The 18,859-nt window shown below is 40.6% G+C and overlaps 1 protein-coding gene across 1 annotated transcript in view; it reads right to left on the reverse strand.

Annotated features, from left to right (window-relative positions):
- Positions 1-350: 350 nt before the first annotated feature.
- The window catches only part of nek10 (NIMA-related kinase 10), a 113,208-nt gene continuing 94,699 nt past the window's right edge, over positions 351-18,859 (reverse strand). The window contains exons 30-36 of the mRNA XM_063069492.1: positions 14,300-14,343; positions 12,404-12,504; positions 7,570-7,680; positions 7,047-7,155; positions 6,326-6,378; positions 4,518-4,579; positions 351-1,319 (exon numbers count right to left, since the gene is read on the reverse strand). Coding sequence (XP_062925562.1) covers positions 1,268-1,319; positions 4,518-4,579; positions 6,326-6,378; positions 7,047-7,155; positions 7,570-7,680; positions 12,404-12,504; positions 14,300-14,343 — 532 coding nt within the window. The 3' untranslated portion in view covers positions 351-1,267. The remainder of the gene's footprint in view (positions 1,320-4,517; positions 4,580-6,325; positions 6,379-7,046; positions 7,156-7,569; positions 7,681-12,403; positions 12,505-14,299; positions 14,344-18,859) is intronic.

The following is an 18,859-nucleotide window of genomic DNA, read 5'->3' on the forward strand; positions in this document are numbered from 1 at the left end:
TGCTGGAGAAACTCAGCGGGTTAGGCAGTATCTATGGAGAGGAATAAACAGTCCTCAGCCCAAAATGTTGTGTTGACTGATATGCTGCCTGCTCGGTTCTTTCAGCATTTTGTGTGAGCTGTAGGTGGAAGGTTTCAATAACACAGAAACCAGACAAAATGCACTACTAAAGTGGTTAACGGTTGCAATTAGAAAAATAAATATCATCATTTTTTCTGCATTAAGCAATATTTTAAAAATTGTTGACAGGGAATGTGTGTCACAAACACTCAGTAATTAACCTTTACTAGGTTCATTAAGTCTTGCATATTTCATTGAAAATACTTCAGAATGCCTTTGATTCCCTCATAACACAAGGACATCTGTTCACAACAGAAAATTGCAATTGTTTTCAGATCAAGATATAACTTGTTCTTTCATCAAAATCTTATCTTCTAATTCTACAGTCATTATCTTCTAATTCTACTACAACTGAAAATCAGATCATTTGTGTTTCTGCTTTCTGCAGGTGAAGACGTAACTCTACATGTCACCCTTCCTCCATCAGTTCTCCCTTCTCCAATAAGTTCACACAAAACATACACTTATGAATATTAAACTGAACAGTTACTAGGTTTTGTCCATTACTAAAATATGATAACCAATCTCATAAAATCGAACCTAATAGTTTATCAGATAGTCCATTTGCTAATCTACATTTTCTATATGGAATCTATGTTACCAATTTATATAGAGTAAACAGCAGATAGATGTGACAGTCATGCTTATCTGAGACATACCTGCAATTAAGTTTTTAATCGTCAGTGTTTTCCATTTGCCATGGCAAATGTTTAAGAACTCAGTTAAATAAACCAATTTCATGAAGAAATGAGAAACTAATTCATGCTCTAAATGGGATAAGGAAAATTACACTATGGACTGCATTGTAAACCTGAAATCAACTTCAATCTTCGCTCTGTTATTTACATCAATACATAGAGTGAACAGAATAAACCCTTCCTGAAATCTGTTGGGAATAGTTAGGGGTGGGGAGAGGGGCAGGTGGTTCCTTAATATTGGTATGCTCATTATTCTCAATTAATGATATCTCCCAAGAATAACAAAACATTTTAAGGATGTGTATTCATCAGTTTGCTCTGTGTGTGTGTGCGCGCATTTACTGTGTCTCTCCAAAAGTTGCCAGATTTAAATTCTTCAATACACATCTGTGTGAAGGCAGTCCCAGCTTACTTCTCTCGGCAAGTTGCCATAAAGATTGAAAGGTAGACTATCTCCGGGAAGGCAGATAGTTCTTGAATGTCCATGGGTAAGTGTGATTTCTAGAAAATAAATTTTAAAAAGTTACTGTATTTGAGGGCCTAACAATGACAAGAAAATCAAATATTATAAAATAACTATTGGGGTGAGTGCTGAAGATTCTGTTGCCCATAACATGTCAGGGTTAAGTATTTTGCCTTGGAGCTCGAGAAATTGGAGAAGTTGTTGAAAGATAGAATTCTTGTGATATACCTGGGAACCAATGACATTGATAGGGCTAGGGTATTGATATTGGTTTATTATTGTCACATATACTGAAATAGAGTGAAAAGCTTGTCTTGAATACTGATTGTGCAGATCAAATCATTACACAGTGCTTAGAGATAAAACAATAACAATGCAGAATAAAGGGTAAAAGCTACAGAGAAAGTGCTGTGTAGGTAAATGATAAAGTGCAAGATTATAACCAGGGTAATTGTGAGGCCAAGAGTCCATTTTATCGTAGAAGCGGTCCATTCAAGTTTAAAAACAGAAGTTGTCTTTGAGACTTGTGATCTGTGCTTTCAGGCTTTTGTATCTTCTGCTTGATGGGAGGGGGAGAAAACAGAGAACGTTTGGGGTGGATGGAGGCTTTGATTAAGCTGACTGCTTTACTGAGGTGATGAGCTGAGCTGGGTCCAGAACTATCTGCAGTTTCTTCATGTCACGGGCAGAACAGTTGCCATACCAAGCTGTTATGCATCCGATAGAATGCATCAATAAAAATTAGCAAGGATTGAGGGAATATTCCAAATTTCTTTATCCTCTATATCTGTGGAGCACTGGAGCCTGAGGAAACACATAACCTAATTATATAAAATTATCAGTCGATGTTTCATCTGATGAAAGTTCTTGAACTAAATCATCAACAGTTTATTCCTCTCCACAGATGCTCTTGACTTGCCGAGTTCCTCCAGCATTTTGTATGTGTTACTCTGGATCTCCAGCATCTGCAAAATCTCTTCAGTTTATAAAATTATAAGAAGCATTGATAAGATAGATGCTCAGCTCTATGTCCCAGGGTGCAGATGTTAAATACCAGAGGGCACAGACATAAGGTCATGGGGGAAAGTTTAAAAGAGATTTATGAAGCATGTTTTCTTCCCTATACAGGGTGTGGTGTTTGCCTGGAACATCCTGCCAGGGGAAGTGGGGGAAGCAGGGGTAGCACGATAGTGTAACGCTCGATAGTGTCACGATAGCACGATGGCGTAGTAGTTAGTGTAACGCTCGATAGTGTCAGCACTCACTGACTGAAGTTCAATCCCAGTTATTGGAGGTAAGGAGTTTGTACATTCTCCCCAACACCAGGTGGGCTTCCTCCATGTGCTGCAGTTTCCTCCCACACTCCAAAGATGTAGGGTTCGGGGTCGCGGGTTGTCAGCAGGCTACGTTGATATTGGAAACATGGTGACACTTGTGGATTGCCCCCAGTACAATCCTCTCAGATTTGATTTGTTTCAAATGACACCTTTCACTCTGTTTTGATGTACACGTGACAAATAAAGTGATCTTTTATTGATTCTATTATTGATTTATTGATTATGCCCACAAGAAAATGAATCTCAGGGTTGTAATGGTGACATATATGTACTTTGATAATGCATTTGCTTTGAACTTTAATCTTCAAATCTTAAAATACTGGAAGAACTCAGCTGGTCAGGCAGCATCTATGGAAATGAATAAACAGTCAACCTAATGGGCCTTGGCCATAGATGCTGCCTGACTTGCTGAGTTGCTCAAGCTCTAGAAGCACTCAGCAAGTCCAGTGACAGATGTGAAAAGAGAAGCGGAGTTTGTGGTTTTGTACTGCCTACTGAGCACAGAGTTGGGATCCTGAAGCTGACTTTACCCATCACGTTTACTGTCTCTTTAACCACTGTGGCTCTAAATGTGGCAACTGGCAGTAGAGATGAAACTCTTCCATTGTATAACATGAAAAAGAAATTTGATCATCCTTGCACCATGATGGTACAATAAACTGTTTGGAATTCTATGGGAAATCAGTATTTTCTCATTTTGGTACAGGTAGCAGGACGGGTGATGATAATTTGTCTGTCAGGAAGGGGGCGAGCATAATTAGGATTATAGTCTTCTCAGGTACAAGACTGGGGCCTGTCCTGAACCCAGCTGTTGTTGTGATGCTGCAGGACAGGTAGCGCCAGTCCCATGCAGTGACGCCAGGACAAGGGTTGTCCTGATCTGAATCCAAACATTCTCTAAGAGCATATACTTAATCCTCCCTGACAAGTGAAGGATGAATCTAGATCATGAATTTTGAGGAGAGTAGATTTCAGTGTGGTCTTTGGTGATCGAAGCAGGAGGGAATCGTGGTGGGGGGGGGTGAAGGTGTGCGTTATCACTGTGAGGGGAACAGAGTTTGAGGTGGATGTGTAATTGCAGGGTTGCAGTATAAAGTGTGATTGTGGGAGAGTTGAAGGTAGCTGGAATTGTACATGTGAACTCTTTGTATCACAAAGCAGCAGAAGCAGTAACTGTGTGGACATTGGTAAATGTTATGTCTACATCAAGGACCTCCACCATCTGGGCCATGCTCTTTTATCACTACTACCATCAGGAAGGATGTACAGGAGCCTCAGGTCCCACACCACCAGGTTCAGGGAAAGTTATTACCCTTCAATTGTCAGGCTCCTGAACCAGCATGGATAAATCCACTCACCACAACTCTGAACTGATTCCACAACCTACAGACTCACTTTCAAGGACTCTACAACACATATTCTCAGTTCTATTTAATTTTTTAAAATTTTCCTTTTGCACTTTGGTCTTTTGTCAGTCTTTATTTTTCTATAGTTTTCAAAAATTCCATCTTGTTTCTTTATTTTGCACTAAATGCCTGCAAGGAAATGAATCACAAGATAGAATATGGTGATAATGAATTGACTTTGATGTGTACAGGGATCTGCTTTCTGTACCTGCAGACATTGTAGGATTGTCACATATCTCCTGCGCTAGTCCTTGCCTCCCAGCACTGGGCAAACCCAGCTAGGAAATATTCAGCCAAAATTACAAACACAATTTGAGGCAGCATGCCTCCATAAAATATCTAATGATCCGTCTGGACGCTCAGCTCAAGTCTAACTGGAAATAAATTCATTTGAAGTGTATTCCAGTCGAAATGGGATATTTTTTATCTGTAGCTGACCCAAAGCTGTTTGTTCTTGAGGGTTAGAAGTATTTCTGCTGGTGTACAAACTCACCTGTTAACAGTGTTAAGGATGTCATAATAACCATTTTCAATAAGAACTTCTTCAATCATCATCTATATGCGAAACAAACAAAAATGTTAGCAAACGAGAAAATCTGCAGATGCTGGAAATCCAAGCAACACACACAAAATGCTGGAGGAACTCAGCAGGTCAGGCAGTATCAATGGAAAAGACTTACAGCTGATGTTTCAGCAGGACTGGAGAAAAAAAGGTAAGGAGTAGATTTAAAAGGTGGGGAGAGGGAGTAACACAAGGTGACAGGTGAAACTGGGAGGGGGAGGGTGAACAGCTGGGAAGTTGGTTGGTGAAAGAGATACAGGGCTGGAGAAAGGGGAATCTAATAGGACAGGAATTAAAATGAGTGGCCACTGGGAGATCACGCTTCTTCTGGCGGACAAGAGAGGTATGGTGACACTCACCTGTGAGTCTGTTGGGGTCATATACTGTGTCCAGTGCTCCCGGTGTGGCTTCCTGAATATTGGTGAGACCCGAAGTAGATTGGGAGACTGCTTTGCCAAGCATCTGTGCTCTGTCCACCAGAAGAAGCAGGATCTCCCAGTGGCCACATTCTACTTCCCATTCTCATTCCAATATGTCAGTCCATGGCCTCCCCTATTGTCGCAATGAGGCCACACTCAGGTTGGAGGAACAACACCTTGTAATCTGTCTGGGTAGCCTCCAACCTGATGACATGAACATTGCTTTCCCGAAGTTCCGGTTATGCCCCCCCCCACCCTCTCCTTCATCCTTCCCCATCCCTTTTCCCTCTCTCACCTTATTTCCTTGCCTGCCCATCACCTCCCTCTGGTGTTCCCCCCACCCCCTTTTCTTTCTTCAATGGCCTTCTGTCCTCTCCTAATAGATTCCCCTGTCTCCAGCCCTGTATTTCTTTCACCAATCAACTTCCCTGATCTTTACTTCACCCCTCGCCCTCCCGGTTTCACCTGTCACCTTGTGTTTCTCCCTCCCCTCCCCCCATCTTTTAAAAATGTCAGCAAGCAATTTAATTCCTTGCCATTCAAATACTAGAAGTAAATATTAGCGAAATAGTATTCACTTAAGGTTGGCACGGTAACATAGCGTTTAGTGCGGTCGCTTTACAGCACCAGTGATCACCAACCGGAGTTCGATTCCTATCACTGTAAGGTATCTGTATGTTCTCCCTGTGATTGTGTGGGTTTCCTGCAGGTACTCTGGCGTCATCCCACCTTCCAGAGGTAGAGTTGGTGAGATGTTGGTGAGATGTGGCCAGGCTATGTTGCTGTTTGAAGTAAGGCGACACTTTCGGGCTGCCCCCAGCACAATTCTCGCTGACTTTATTTGACACAAGTGATACATTTCACTGTACATGTCAAATAAAGTTCATCTTTCTACTGTTTAATGGAACAATGACTGATTTCATGACCCAATGTGTACTGGATAGAATCCAATATGGTAATGGATCATATTTATATATCAAAACATTAGGCATGGTAGCACAGTGGTCAGCCTCACTCTATTTAAGTGCCGGTGACCTGGGTTTGATTCCCGCTGCTGACTATAAGGAGTTTATACGTTCTCTCTGTGACAGTGTGGGTTTCCTCCCACAATCCAAAGACATACAGGATAGTAGTTTAATTGGGCCACATGCATGCAACTGGGTGGTCTGTGCTTGGTGAGCTGGAAGGACATATTACCGAGCTGCATCTCTAAATATAAAAATCAAAACTGGATGTGGTCTCACTACTTTCAAACGTGCTACATGTTAAAATGTTATTAAAGGTAAACACGGTTAAACATGTAACTGATGAAACACTGACCTGCATCTGCTCATAGGTTATTCCTTCTTCATACTCATAGCTGTAGGTGTTGACTGGAGTTCGATTGGAAGGAAGAACAATGATGGACCAGCAAGTAAATACAGAGAGTAATATAATCAGTGTGCAATTAACTAACACGTACCAGATGTCAAGTTAGAGGTAAAATTGTAACAAACAAGGCACTGGAAGTTTCATGAAATTTGTTGTTTTGTGGTAGCAGTACAGTGCAATACATAAAAAACTAATGTACAATAAAAAATATATAACAAATTAAATTAAATAAGTCGTACAAAATGAGATCTAAAATAGTGAGGTTGTGTTCATAGTTTAGTTCATTGTCTGTTCAGAAATCTGATGGTGGCGGTGAAGAAGATGTTCCTAAAGCACTGAGTGTGTGTCTTCAGGTTCCTGTACCTCCTCTCTGATGGTAGTAATAAGAAGAGGGCATGTCCTGGGTGGTGTGGGTCATTAATGATGGATGGTATATTTTTGAAGTAACTTTGCTACCAAAGGCATGGGCTTGCCCGGATAAGTGCAGCTCCCACAACATTAAAAACAAGCCTCAAGATTTTCAGGACAAAGAAGCCCACCCGATGGTCTCCTATCCACCATAATGACTATTTTTCTACCATTGGCACATACACAATCCTCAGAATACACTGCAATTATTCATCTCGTTATGTTTGGTGGGTTAGGGAAAGAGTTGATTAATGATTGTTACCTGCTCTGTCTCCAGGGAATGCTGCACTCTCCCTGGACATCTGATGCATTAAGTTGCAATCTGCTGTCACAATGTTCAGTTCAATAAGTTCAGGGGACCCTTGAAGAAGCTGTCATTACAAAATATTTTTACAAAGTTTATGAAATCTGCTTATGATGTGATTTTGATAACGTATTTCTGTAGAATCCCTGAATGGCATGAAAAAATGGTCAATTGAAAAAAATACAAGGTATCTAAAAAATACTAATTATTACAAGTTATTTTTCTGCAATACTTCAATAGCATTTAGAAATGCACAGTAAAATTCACTGTGTTAACAGATTGAATTCATTTCACATGACACAAAATTTAATCTTTTGCACAATAGTAATTTGGTGAAAGGTTTCTTGACCTATACTTTGTGAAATTATCCTCAATATACCCTTGACCTTGCAGGTGCCTGTGGTTCAGGAGTATATTTGAAATTTCAAAATATTTAATTTCCAAGTTTTTCATCTCCATTTTAACTGTTATGACAACAGACCTTTTTAAGTTCTGCTTTCAAGTTGCAAGGATTGCTTAGTGGACTGAACAATGACTTCTTAAACCTCTCAATTACACTTTTCCGAAAGTTGTGATGCAAAGTCGGTGGAAGCTGGGGGAGAGAGAGAGAGAGAGAGAGAGAGAGAATTGAATTTAAAATATAAGAGCTTTCAGTTAATTCATTAATTTAGAGAAACATCTGTATAGCTTCTCCACATTTAGCAATTGTTTTATATTATAAAACATATTATGGCCTTAATTATTTGAAAAGCATTGAATACAGTAGATCATATAAGGCATCTTGTATACAAAATGGTTTAACCCATGTCACATCATTTTGCACGTGATGTGAAGCTACAGGATAGATGGTTAGTTAACCCCATCAATTTATATCTGTAGGTAACAGAAGATTCAAGATAATTTGTCCCCCATGAATAGTTCTAATCTATTAAGATTTTTAATAAAACTTTCCTATATGACTTTTTTTGACAAGATAATGTTAGCATAATTCTTTTTCCAATTCAGGCACCAGGATTAAAATCCAAACCAGAAATAAAACATGGAGGGATCCATTTCTCTGCTTGTGATGTGGTGAATTTTGTTTTGGTAGGCTCAAGTGATGGATCATTAAATGGACTGTGTTATTGCTACGCTACCGCGCTGCCCTTTTGACAACTTTCCTCACTATCTACAGCTCCGCCACTTTCCATGCTATCTGCAAACTTATTAATCAGTCCACTTACATTCTTGTCCAGGTCATTAAATCACAAATATCAGAGGATCCAGCACTGTCACTTTGGAACACCAGTGATTACGGTCTTCCAGTTAGAATAACCCTCTGTCTTCTGTGGACATACAGATATTGGATCCAGTTTACCAGGTCTCCATGAATTCTATGCTTCTTAATATTCTGGATCAGTGTACCATGGGGCTCTTGCCAAATGCTTTACTGAAGTCCACATAGACAACACCCCCTGACCTATCCCATCAACCATCTTTTCCATCTGCTCAAAAACACTAGATCCAGTTTGTTTTCCACACAAATGCTGACAATCCATAAAAGATCGTTGATTTTCCAGACATTAGTATATCCTATCCCTAAGACTCTTCTCCAATAATTTCCCTGTCACTGATGTAAGACTCATCAGCCTATCATTTCTTGGTTTGAATTTATTGCCATGTTTAAACAAAGGAACAACATTAGCTGTTCTCCAACCCTCAGTACCTTCTCCATGGCTAAAGAGGATACAAATATCTCTGTTAAGACACCAGCAATTTCCTTTTTTGTTTCTTATATAACCTGGGATAGATCGGCCCTGAGGTCTTATCTACCTTAATGTTCATCAGATTACTCAGCTTCTCATCCTCCTTGATACCAACATGCTCCAGACTTTCTGCATACCCCTCCCTGATCTTGCTATTCTCCACGGCCTTCTCCTTGGTAAGTACTGATAACAAAGATCTCATTTAGTATCTCACCCATTTCCACTGTCTCTGGGCATAAATTCCCTGAGTGGTCTTAGACTCTCCCCAGTTACCCCCTTGTAAATCATGTAGCATGGGAAGTGGCCTTTTAGCCCAGCTCATTCCTGCCAACCAAGGTGCCATTTGCCTGTGTTTGGTTTTATCCTCTCTAACTTTCCTATCCACGAACATGTCTGGATGTCTTTTAAACATTTTAATTGTACTCGCCTAGACACTTGCTCTGGCAGTTTATTCTACAAACCCACTACCCTCTGTATAGTAAATCAAGCCCACCATATCCCCTTTAAATTTTCCCACCTACCTTAAATCCATGCCTTCTCGTTTTGGACTCCCCTCTCCTGGGGAAAATGACTGTTACCATCCACCTCATCTACTCCCATTATGGTTACCCCTCAGCCTCCTAAGCTCCAGCCTGTCCAGACTCTCCCTAAATCACCAGCCCTCCAATCCTGTCAGCCTCCTCATGAATCTTTTCTGTACCTTTCCAGCTACGACATCTTCCAATAGGAACGTGGCTCAAACTGCACAGAATACTCCAAGTACAGTCGCATCGATGTCTTGTACAGCTGTAACACGGCACATCAACTCTTGTACTCAGTGCCCTGACCGATAAAGGAAACCATGCCAAACACCTTCTTCACAACCCTGTCTACCTGTGTTGCTACTTTCAAAGAATGAGCTGGCTGTATGATCTCGACCCAAAACATTGACAGTTCGTTCATTTTCCATAGATGCTGCCTGACATGCTGAGTTGCTCGCATTTTGCGTGTATTGCTGAAGGTCTCCCCGTTCTACAACACACTCTGGGGCCCTGCCATTTACTGTGCAAATTTAACTTCCCAAAATACAACACTTCGCAGTTGTCTGGGTTTAATTCGGTCTGCCATTCCTTGGTCGACTTTCCCAATTGATCCGGATCCTGTTGGAGTTTTAGATAACCTTCCTCGGTGTCCACTACACCACCACCTGTATTTCATCCAAATTGTTCATATAAATGATGAACAACAGGGGACCTAGCACTGATATCTGCGGCAAACTACTAATACAGGCCCTTGATCTGAAAAATGGTTGGGGTAGCAGAGTAGCATAGTGGTTAGCACAACACCTTACAGTACCAATGACCCAGGTCAATTTCCTGCCTCTGTTTGTAAGCAGTTTGTATTTTCTTCCACGACTGCATGGGTTTCGTCCGGGTGCTCTGGTTTCCTTCCACAATGCAAAGATGTGCCAGTTAGTAGGTTAATTGGTCATTGTAAACTATCCCATGATTAAGCTAGGGTTAGACTGGAGGTTGCTGGGTGACATGACTCAAAGGGCCTGGAAAGGTCCATTGTGCACAGTATCTCAATAAATAAACAATAAAAAATCATCCACTACCACCTTCTAGCTCCTTCCAGACAACCTACTAACTAGCTCCTACCACTAAATACATTTTAGCCCCTCCCCCAGCTTTCTGTAGGGATTGCTCCCTCCGCAATTCTCTCGTCCCTTCGTCCCTCCCCACTAATCTCCCTCCAGCTACTTATCCCTGCAAGCAGCGTAACGGCAACACCTGCCCATTCGCCTCCTCCCTCACCACCACTTAGGCAACACTTTACCTGTGAATCTGCCAGGGTTCTCTATTGGGTCCACTGGTCCTGATGTGGCCTCCTCAACATTGGAATCTGCTGGGGTTCTCTACTGGGTCCACTGGTGAGTGGTGAGACATTGGTGAGACCCGTCGTAAATTAGGGGACCGTTTCATCGAGCACCTCTGCACCACCCACCACAAGCTGGATATCCTGACTTCCAGACACTTTAGTTCCAATTCCCATTCCGATGTGTCGATCCATGACCTCCTCTTGAGGCCACCCGCAGGGTGGAGGAGCAACATGTTGTGTTCCGTCTGGGTACCCTCCAGCCTGACGGCATGAATATTGATTTCTCCTTCCGGTGAACAAATTCCACCCCCCCCCCCCGCCAGTTCCCCACTCTGACCTCTCACTTCTTCTCACCAGACTATCACTTCCCCCTGGGTCCCCTCCTTCTCTTTCTCCTATTGTCCACTCTCATCTTCTATCAGATACTTGTCCTTATCTGGCTTCACCTATCATCTTCCAACTAGCCTCTTTTCCCTTCCCCACCTTTTCATTGTGGCATCTTTCCCCTTCCTTCTCAGTCCTGAAGAAGAGTCTTGGCCTGAAACGTCAATTGTTTACTCTTTTCCATAGATGCTTCCTAACCTGCTGAGTTCCTCTTGCATTTTGTGTGTGTTGCTTTGGATTTCCAGCATCTGCAAAATTTCTCATGTTTGTAATTAACTAGCTCTTGCTGGAATGCTATTAGATCTAATCTTACCAACTAGTTTACCATGGGGGATCTTGTCAAATGCCTTGCTAAACTCCACTGTACGTGGACGTCCACTATGCGGCACGTGGAACTTCTTGGCTGAGCGAAGGATGTGTAACTACAATATTCTCTGCCCATTGGGTTTCATAGAACATTAATCCTAATCCTCCCTCTTGCTACACAAAATCAAATTTTTAGCAGGGGCCTCAGTATTGTCAATGATTCCTCCCATTCATCCAACAATCTCTTTGACCCCCAACCATCAGCAGGAGGTACCATAGCATTAGGACAAGGACTGTTAGGATGGGCAACAGCTTCTTCTCCCAATCTGTAAGACTACTGAACTTCCTGCCACCGCCCAGGTCTCATCATATATGAAGCACCAGTATTATACTGTTTACTTTTTAACTTGTGTTGTAAATGTACCTTATTATTTCTTAATTTATTTGTGCTAATATTACTTTATGTGCTGTGTATGAGTATACAATACCTGTTCTGCACGGATTGTGGAGTAGCACCACAACCTCATGGTCTTGAGTAATGACAATGAAGTTCTATTCTATCCTATATACAAGGTGTTGTGCACCTTGGTCCAGAGGAATGTTGGCTCATTTGGCGGTATATGTTGAATGACGATAAACCTGAACTTAAAATCAGTGCTATGATTTTAAGTACCTGGATATATTGCTTAAAAGATCGCATTTGAAATTTCTTTCAGCCAGTGTAGTTTTTGCAGAAGGCCTAGGATTTGCATTGCTTATGCATACAGAACAGAAGTTTAAATACAATGATCATACAATGCTAATAGAACACACATTTTAAATTGTAGTTTATACTCCAGGCTATTGTTTGTCTGTGAAGGGTACAGATTTCTGTCCTGACGCATTACTAATCACACGGAGAAAAAGCTAAGCAATTTAGAAGATAAATACCTGGGTTTCACATTGTATATTTGAAATTAAAACTGAAAAGATTTAAATGCAACAGGGTGTGATAAATAACAGAACAAATCAAACGCATACCTGTGTGATATATATGATCTTGTGCAGCTGAATGAGAATCTGTTGGATTGGGTCACTGATTTGTCGTACTTTCCGTTGAGACACTGCTATTCCTGCAGATGCTATGGGTGAGAATCCCAAAATAAGGTACGGTAATTCCAAGTGGAAAGAGTGTGATTAAATGATGGAAAAACTACGAGAGTAGTGTCCGTAAGTAAATGAGAGATAATAGTACAAAAGAACTGATATGGTTAGAGAGAGACATAGTAAATTACATGGAAAGTAATACCTTAGCTTTATATTCTGAAGACTAGTTTTAAAGGCTGCAGGAGGTGTATGTGTCCAGGACAAAGAAATGGGTGGGAAAAAACCATTGCGAACACTACCCACCCTGCAAATTCCCTTTTCCAAAAATTCTCTTCTGGAAAGCTCTATACAGCTATTAAAACAAAAAACTTCACACTACCTTAGAAGTATCTTCTCCAAGGTAGTTAATCTAGTCATTCATTGTAGTTATCAAATAATTAAAGGATACGGGGATAAGGCAGGAACTGGATACTGATTGTGGATGATCAGCCATGATCACAGTGAATGGCAATGCTGGCTCAAAGGGCCGAATGGCCTACTCCTGCATCTATTGTCTATTGTCTATTATCCCCTCTACCTATTACCCCCGTCACTGCACTGCACTGTATACACTTTAAACCACTGTTTATAAAGCTGTTTACATTGTAATTACATGCTGCTATTTATCTATCTATGCACATTTTATTCCATATCTGTAATCTAAACTCTAACCTATTTTATATAATTCTTTATTCTTTATAATTGTTGAATGTTTTCATTGCACATCGTGCCCTGACTAACACACCACAGCAGGTTTCCAATAGATGTCGTACATGGCAAATAAAGTTGATCCTTTAAACTGTGATATTATACAGAAAAAATTGAAAATATGTTATCCATGCCTTTGAAAGCTTAAACCCGTGACTGTGGTTGAATCTTCTGCCAACCAACAAATGTAGGAACTGTATCACACACAATACTTTAGGGCTCTGCTTTCCACGGTTTGCTTGCTTTACAGTGCTGCGTTAATGGAATCATTCCACTGTAACCACAGAGTTAACCATTTTAATTCTGAGCTTATCTGAATATATTCTGCATTGTTTGAAACTAAGGACTGAGATTAGAGGGACTCCCGCAAATCTTTTATCTTTTACTATTTCAACCATGTTCATTGCTAATAAACTTTGTTCATTTTCCTTACTATGTGCAATATTTTACAATATCCAAATTAATTCTGTGTGGCCACATAAGCTCACATTCCATTCATTTTCTAAATTCTGAATTTAATGTGTTTATTTCTATTGTACCAAATTAATTTAATATTACTTTTAAATTTTACCACTTTGGTTCAAACTAAAGATGTTTTGGTATTATTGTATTCAGTGGTACCCTGAAGCCAATGTATATGTTCCTAGGTCTTGCCCTGAATCCACACAGCTTTAAGCCACTAATATCGTAGGGAATTTCCTTACACCATTTTAGTCTGAATATGTCTTTTGTATAATTCTCATAAACATTAAATGCCTGTGAATGTTATATTTTGTTTCCAGTCTATACTTTTTCCTATCAGTTTGCCTTGGCTATAATTTCACATAGCTACCATGGTCCTTAAGTCTTCGCAGCACTACATCAGGTAGACTATGACACTGCCACCCTGAGCTTATGGAATTTCCTGTTCTCTTCGAGCATGCTCTGATGCCAACTGAAGGAATTGGTAGGAGTAAGCCTAGTTGTAGGAGATCTAAACAAGTAAGACAAGGAAAAGACCAATTCATCTCAGCAAGTATTGAAAATCATAGCATTAAATGATTGCTTTGTTATAATTATGCCTTCAAACAAAACTTAAGATACCTGGTCTAGATTTGGTATTTGAATGCCTTGATTTTCTTCCAGGTCTGTAAAACAAGACCATGGTCAAAGTAAAATAAACATTATAACATTAAATAAAAACAACTAGTTTACTTGAATGTCTTTATCATTCTGATTATTAACTAGGGAGGTACAGTCTGACTACTAACTTGATGATGAACAAAGCCATTGTATCTATTTACTTGAAGATAAAATCTGCGGGGGAGAACTATTTATCCATGTTCTATTTGTTTGGATTGAGTCCTACATTGAGCACTTCAAGTTTTTCCAATGTCAATAGTTAATTCAAAATTAGGACAATTTACCAGTTGGAAGTTTAGTATGGCCTAGCATTGAATTTGTGTGTAGTTTTTCATTGATTCTGTTGTATTTCTTTCTTCTACCATGAATGCCCACAAGAAAATGTATCTCAGGGTGGTTTGTGGTGACACATACATACTTCGATAATAAATTGACTTTGAACTTCTAGTGCTGCTGCACGTTTCACAGGCCCATACAATAACACAATGCTTGACTCTCAGGACTGGGGATATAAATTAAGATGACAAGCCGTTCTATGTTAAGAGGCATGGTGTGTTAAATGAGACTTGTTACTTTTACATTTGAAACTGATATTCAGAGATTTTATGTTAGTCAGTGATATTAAGAGAAATCAGCTGAGTTGATAGCTGCATTATGATCTTTGGTCACTGAATAGATATATTGTACTTACCTGCATTTTTTTTAATTTTTAGAAATGATTACATTAATTGCTTGCTCCAAGTGAGGTCATGTAGCACGAAACAATGATCTACCAAGTCCATGCAAACCATTAAACACTTTTCTATAATAATCCCATTTTCTAACATTTGGCCCATAGTCTTCAGTTGTTGTACTATAGAAGCTGCCTAGAATTTCCCTACTGCATAGGTCTCCATTTTTCTAGGTTCCATGTGCATATCTAAGAGCCTCTTAAAAGACCCTATTGTACCCGTCTCTACCACCTTCACTGGCAGTGCATTGCACACACCCACCACACTCTGTGTGAAAAACTTACCTCTGACATCCCCCTTGTACCTACTTCCAAGAACCTTAAAACTATGCCTCCTCATGTTAGCCATTTCAGCCCTGGGAAGAAGCCTCTGGCTATCCACACGATCAATGCCTTATACCTCTATCAGGTTACCTCTCATCCTCTGTTGCTCCAAGGATAAAAGGCCAAGTTCACTCAACATATTCTCATAAGGCATGTTCTACAATCCAGACATCCTTGTAAATCTCCTCTGCATGCTCTCTATAGTATCCACATCCTTTCTGTAATGAGGTGACCAGAACTGAACACAGTACTCCAAGTGGGGTCTAACTAAGGTCTTATATAGCTCATTACCTCATGGCTCTTGAACTCAATCCCACGGTTGATGAAGGCCAATTCACCATACACCTTCTTAACAATGCTGTCAACTTGTGCAGCAGCTTTGAGTGTCCTATGGACATGGACCACAAGATGTTGCTGAACTTCCACACTGCCAAGAGTCTTACCATTAATATTATGTTTTGTCTTCAAATTTGACCTACCAAAATGAACCACTTCTCAGCCCAGTTCTGCATCCTGTTGATGTCTCGCTGTAACCTCTGTCAACCCTCCAGACTATCCACAACACCCCAAATTTAGTGTCATCAGGAAACTTACTAACCCATTCCTCCACTTCCTCATCCAGGTCATTTATAAAAATCACAAAGAGGAGGGATTCCGGAACAGATCCCTGTGGAACACCACTGGTCACCGACCTCCAGCAGAATATGAACTATTCACAACCACCCTTTGCCTTCTGTGGGCAAGCCAATTCTGGATCCACAAAGCAAGGTCTCCTTGGATCCCATGCCCCATTACTTTTTGAATGAGCCTTGCATGGGGAACCTTATCAAATGCCTTACTGAAATCCATATACACTACATCCACTACTCTACCTTCATCAATGTGTTTTGTTACATCCTCAAAGAATTTAATCAAGTTCGTAAGGCACGACCTTCCCTTGAAAAAGCCATGCTGACTATCCCTAATCACATTATGTCTCTCCAAATGCTCACAAATCCTGCCTCTCAGGATCTTCTCCAACAACTTGCCCACAACTGAAGCAAGACTCACAGGTCTATAATTTCCTGGGTTATCTCTACTCCCTTTCTTGAACATGGGAACAATGTTTGTAACCTTCTAATCCTCTGGTACTTCTCCCGTCCCTACTGATGATGCAAAGATCATTGCCAGAGGCTCAACAATCTCCCCTCTCGCTTCCCACAGTAGCCTTACATAAGTCTGCATCTGCAAAGAATTGGAAACAGTCAGCAAGTCAGGGAGAGTATTGTTGGAGAGACACACACACAGTTAAGGTTTCCAGTCAATGACTCTTCATTGGACTCAGACTGTTTGCTTTCATCCAATACTAGAAGCCGCAGCATTGTATTCCTCTCATTTTTCATCATACGTTTGTGGCCAATCTTTATATCTTCACTACGGCTGGGAAACTCGGCAAAAATAAATACTCTTCATACTCAACTGAAAAGAATTAGAACCATAGAACCATAGAACACTACAGCACAGAAAACAGGCCGTTCGATCCTTCTAGTCTGTGCCGAAACCTTATTCCGCTAGTCCCATTGACCTGCACCCAGTCCATAACCCTCCAGACCTCTCCCATCCATGTATCTATCCAATTTATTCTTAAAACTTAGAGTGAGCCCGCATTTCCCACGTTAGGTGGCAGCTCATTCCACACTCCCACCACTCTCTGAGTGAAGAAGTTCCCCCTAATGTTCCCTCTAAACCTTTCCCCTTTCACCCTAAAGCCGTGTCTAAGTTCCATTGAATGGAACTTCTAACAAAGGAAAACATCATAACGTGCTTCACAGATTGTAATTGAATAAGAATGAGCAGCAACCTGAACAAAGGAGATTTTAGGAGAAAGAGAGATTAAAAGCTTTGTCAAAAAGGACAGTCTCAAGGACGAGTATGAGGAAATTTGGTATGTCACCATAAGCTCCAGCAAATTTCTACATTTGTACCATGGAGAAAATTCTGACTGGTTGCATCACCATCTGGTAAGGAGGCATCACTGCACAGAGGATTGCAAACTCAGCCAGGTCCATCATGGGCACTAGCCTCCCCAGCATCAGTGACATTTGCAAAAAAGTGGCATCCATCATAAAAGGCCTCCACAATCTGTGACATGCCCTTTTCTCATTACTACCATCAATGAAAAGGTACAGGGGCCTGAAGACACACAGTCAATGTTTTAGAAACAGCTTCTCCCCTCTGCCAACAGATTTCTGAATGGTCTGTGAACACTATATAACAATTACAGCACAGAAACAGGCCACCTTGGCCCTTCTAGTCTGTGTCGAACTTCTACTCTCACCTAGTCCCACCTAGTCCTACAATTCGGTGACCAGAACTGTACACAATACTATATACTACCAACTGTACACTACCATACCATTTTGCTCTCTTTTTGCATTACTTATTTATTTGTAGATGTGTCTTATTGTAACTTATAGTAAATTTTATGTACAGTATTGCACTGTACTGCTGCTGTAAAACAAATCTCAAACATACAGTTCTGTGCAAATGTGTTAGGCACATAGATACAGCTAGGATGCCTAAGACTTTTGCACAGCACCACAGAAATTTTATGTATTGCACTGTACTGCTGCCAAAAATAATCAAATTTCATGATATAAGTGAATGATGATAAACCTGATATGGGTCTCTATTGTGGACCGACAGTGGGAAAGAGGCAGGGAGAGAGGAATCATGGTTGGGAAAAGGGAAAGGGAGAGGGGAGGGAGCAGAAAACACCAGAAAGACATTTTGTAATGACCAATAAACCAATTATTTGGAATCAAATTATCTTGCCTGGTGTCTCAGGGCTGGGTGTGTCTGCACCTGGGCGCCCCCTACCCCAGACACTCCTTCTCTGCCACCTGTCCCATACCCCTCCCACGGTGCTCCACCCTCACCATTCCCAACATATTTCACTTTCGCCAGATTTACAAACCTGCTCTCTGCTCTACATTGACAAATACGGTACTGTGCGAAGGTCTGAGGCGTATATATATATATAAAGTATATAACTAGGGTGTGTCAGACTTTTTACACAGTAATGTATGTTAGTGATATTAAACCTGCTTTTAATTCTCAGCAGTGATGGAGCACCAGATAGCTGGAAATTCATTCAAAACTCCTATGCGGAGAAGTATGGGAGATACACAAGGGGCCAGAACTGCAGAAAATTGTGAAGGTATGGCTATAATGCAACGTAACAAGAGGCTGAGAATTCTAATTGAGAATCTTTAAAAAAAAATTAGTGTGACTTCCTGGAAGCTTTCATTGTGACAAGTTCAAGTGTATTGTCATTCAATTGATACATATACCTCGCTGAACAAAACCACATTCCTCCAGACCAAGGTACACAACATAGTACATATAACTCACACTTAACACTGAGGTAATATTACCACAAATAAATTAACAAGTAATAAGGTGCACTGATGACACAAGCCAAGAAG

The sequence above is a fragment of the Mobula hypostoma genome, chromosome 17, assembly GCF_963921235.1.
Source record: "Mobula hypostoma chromosome 17, sMobHyp1.1, whole genome shotgun sequence".
Lineage (NCBI taxonomy): Eukaryota > Metazoa > Chordata > Chondrichthyes > Myliobatiformes > Myliobatidae > Mobula > Mobula hypostoma.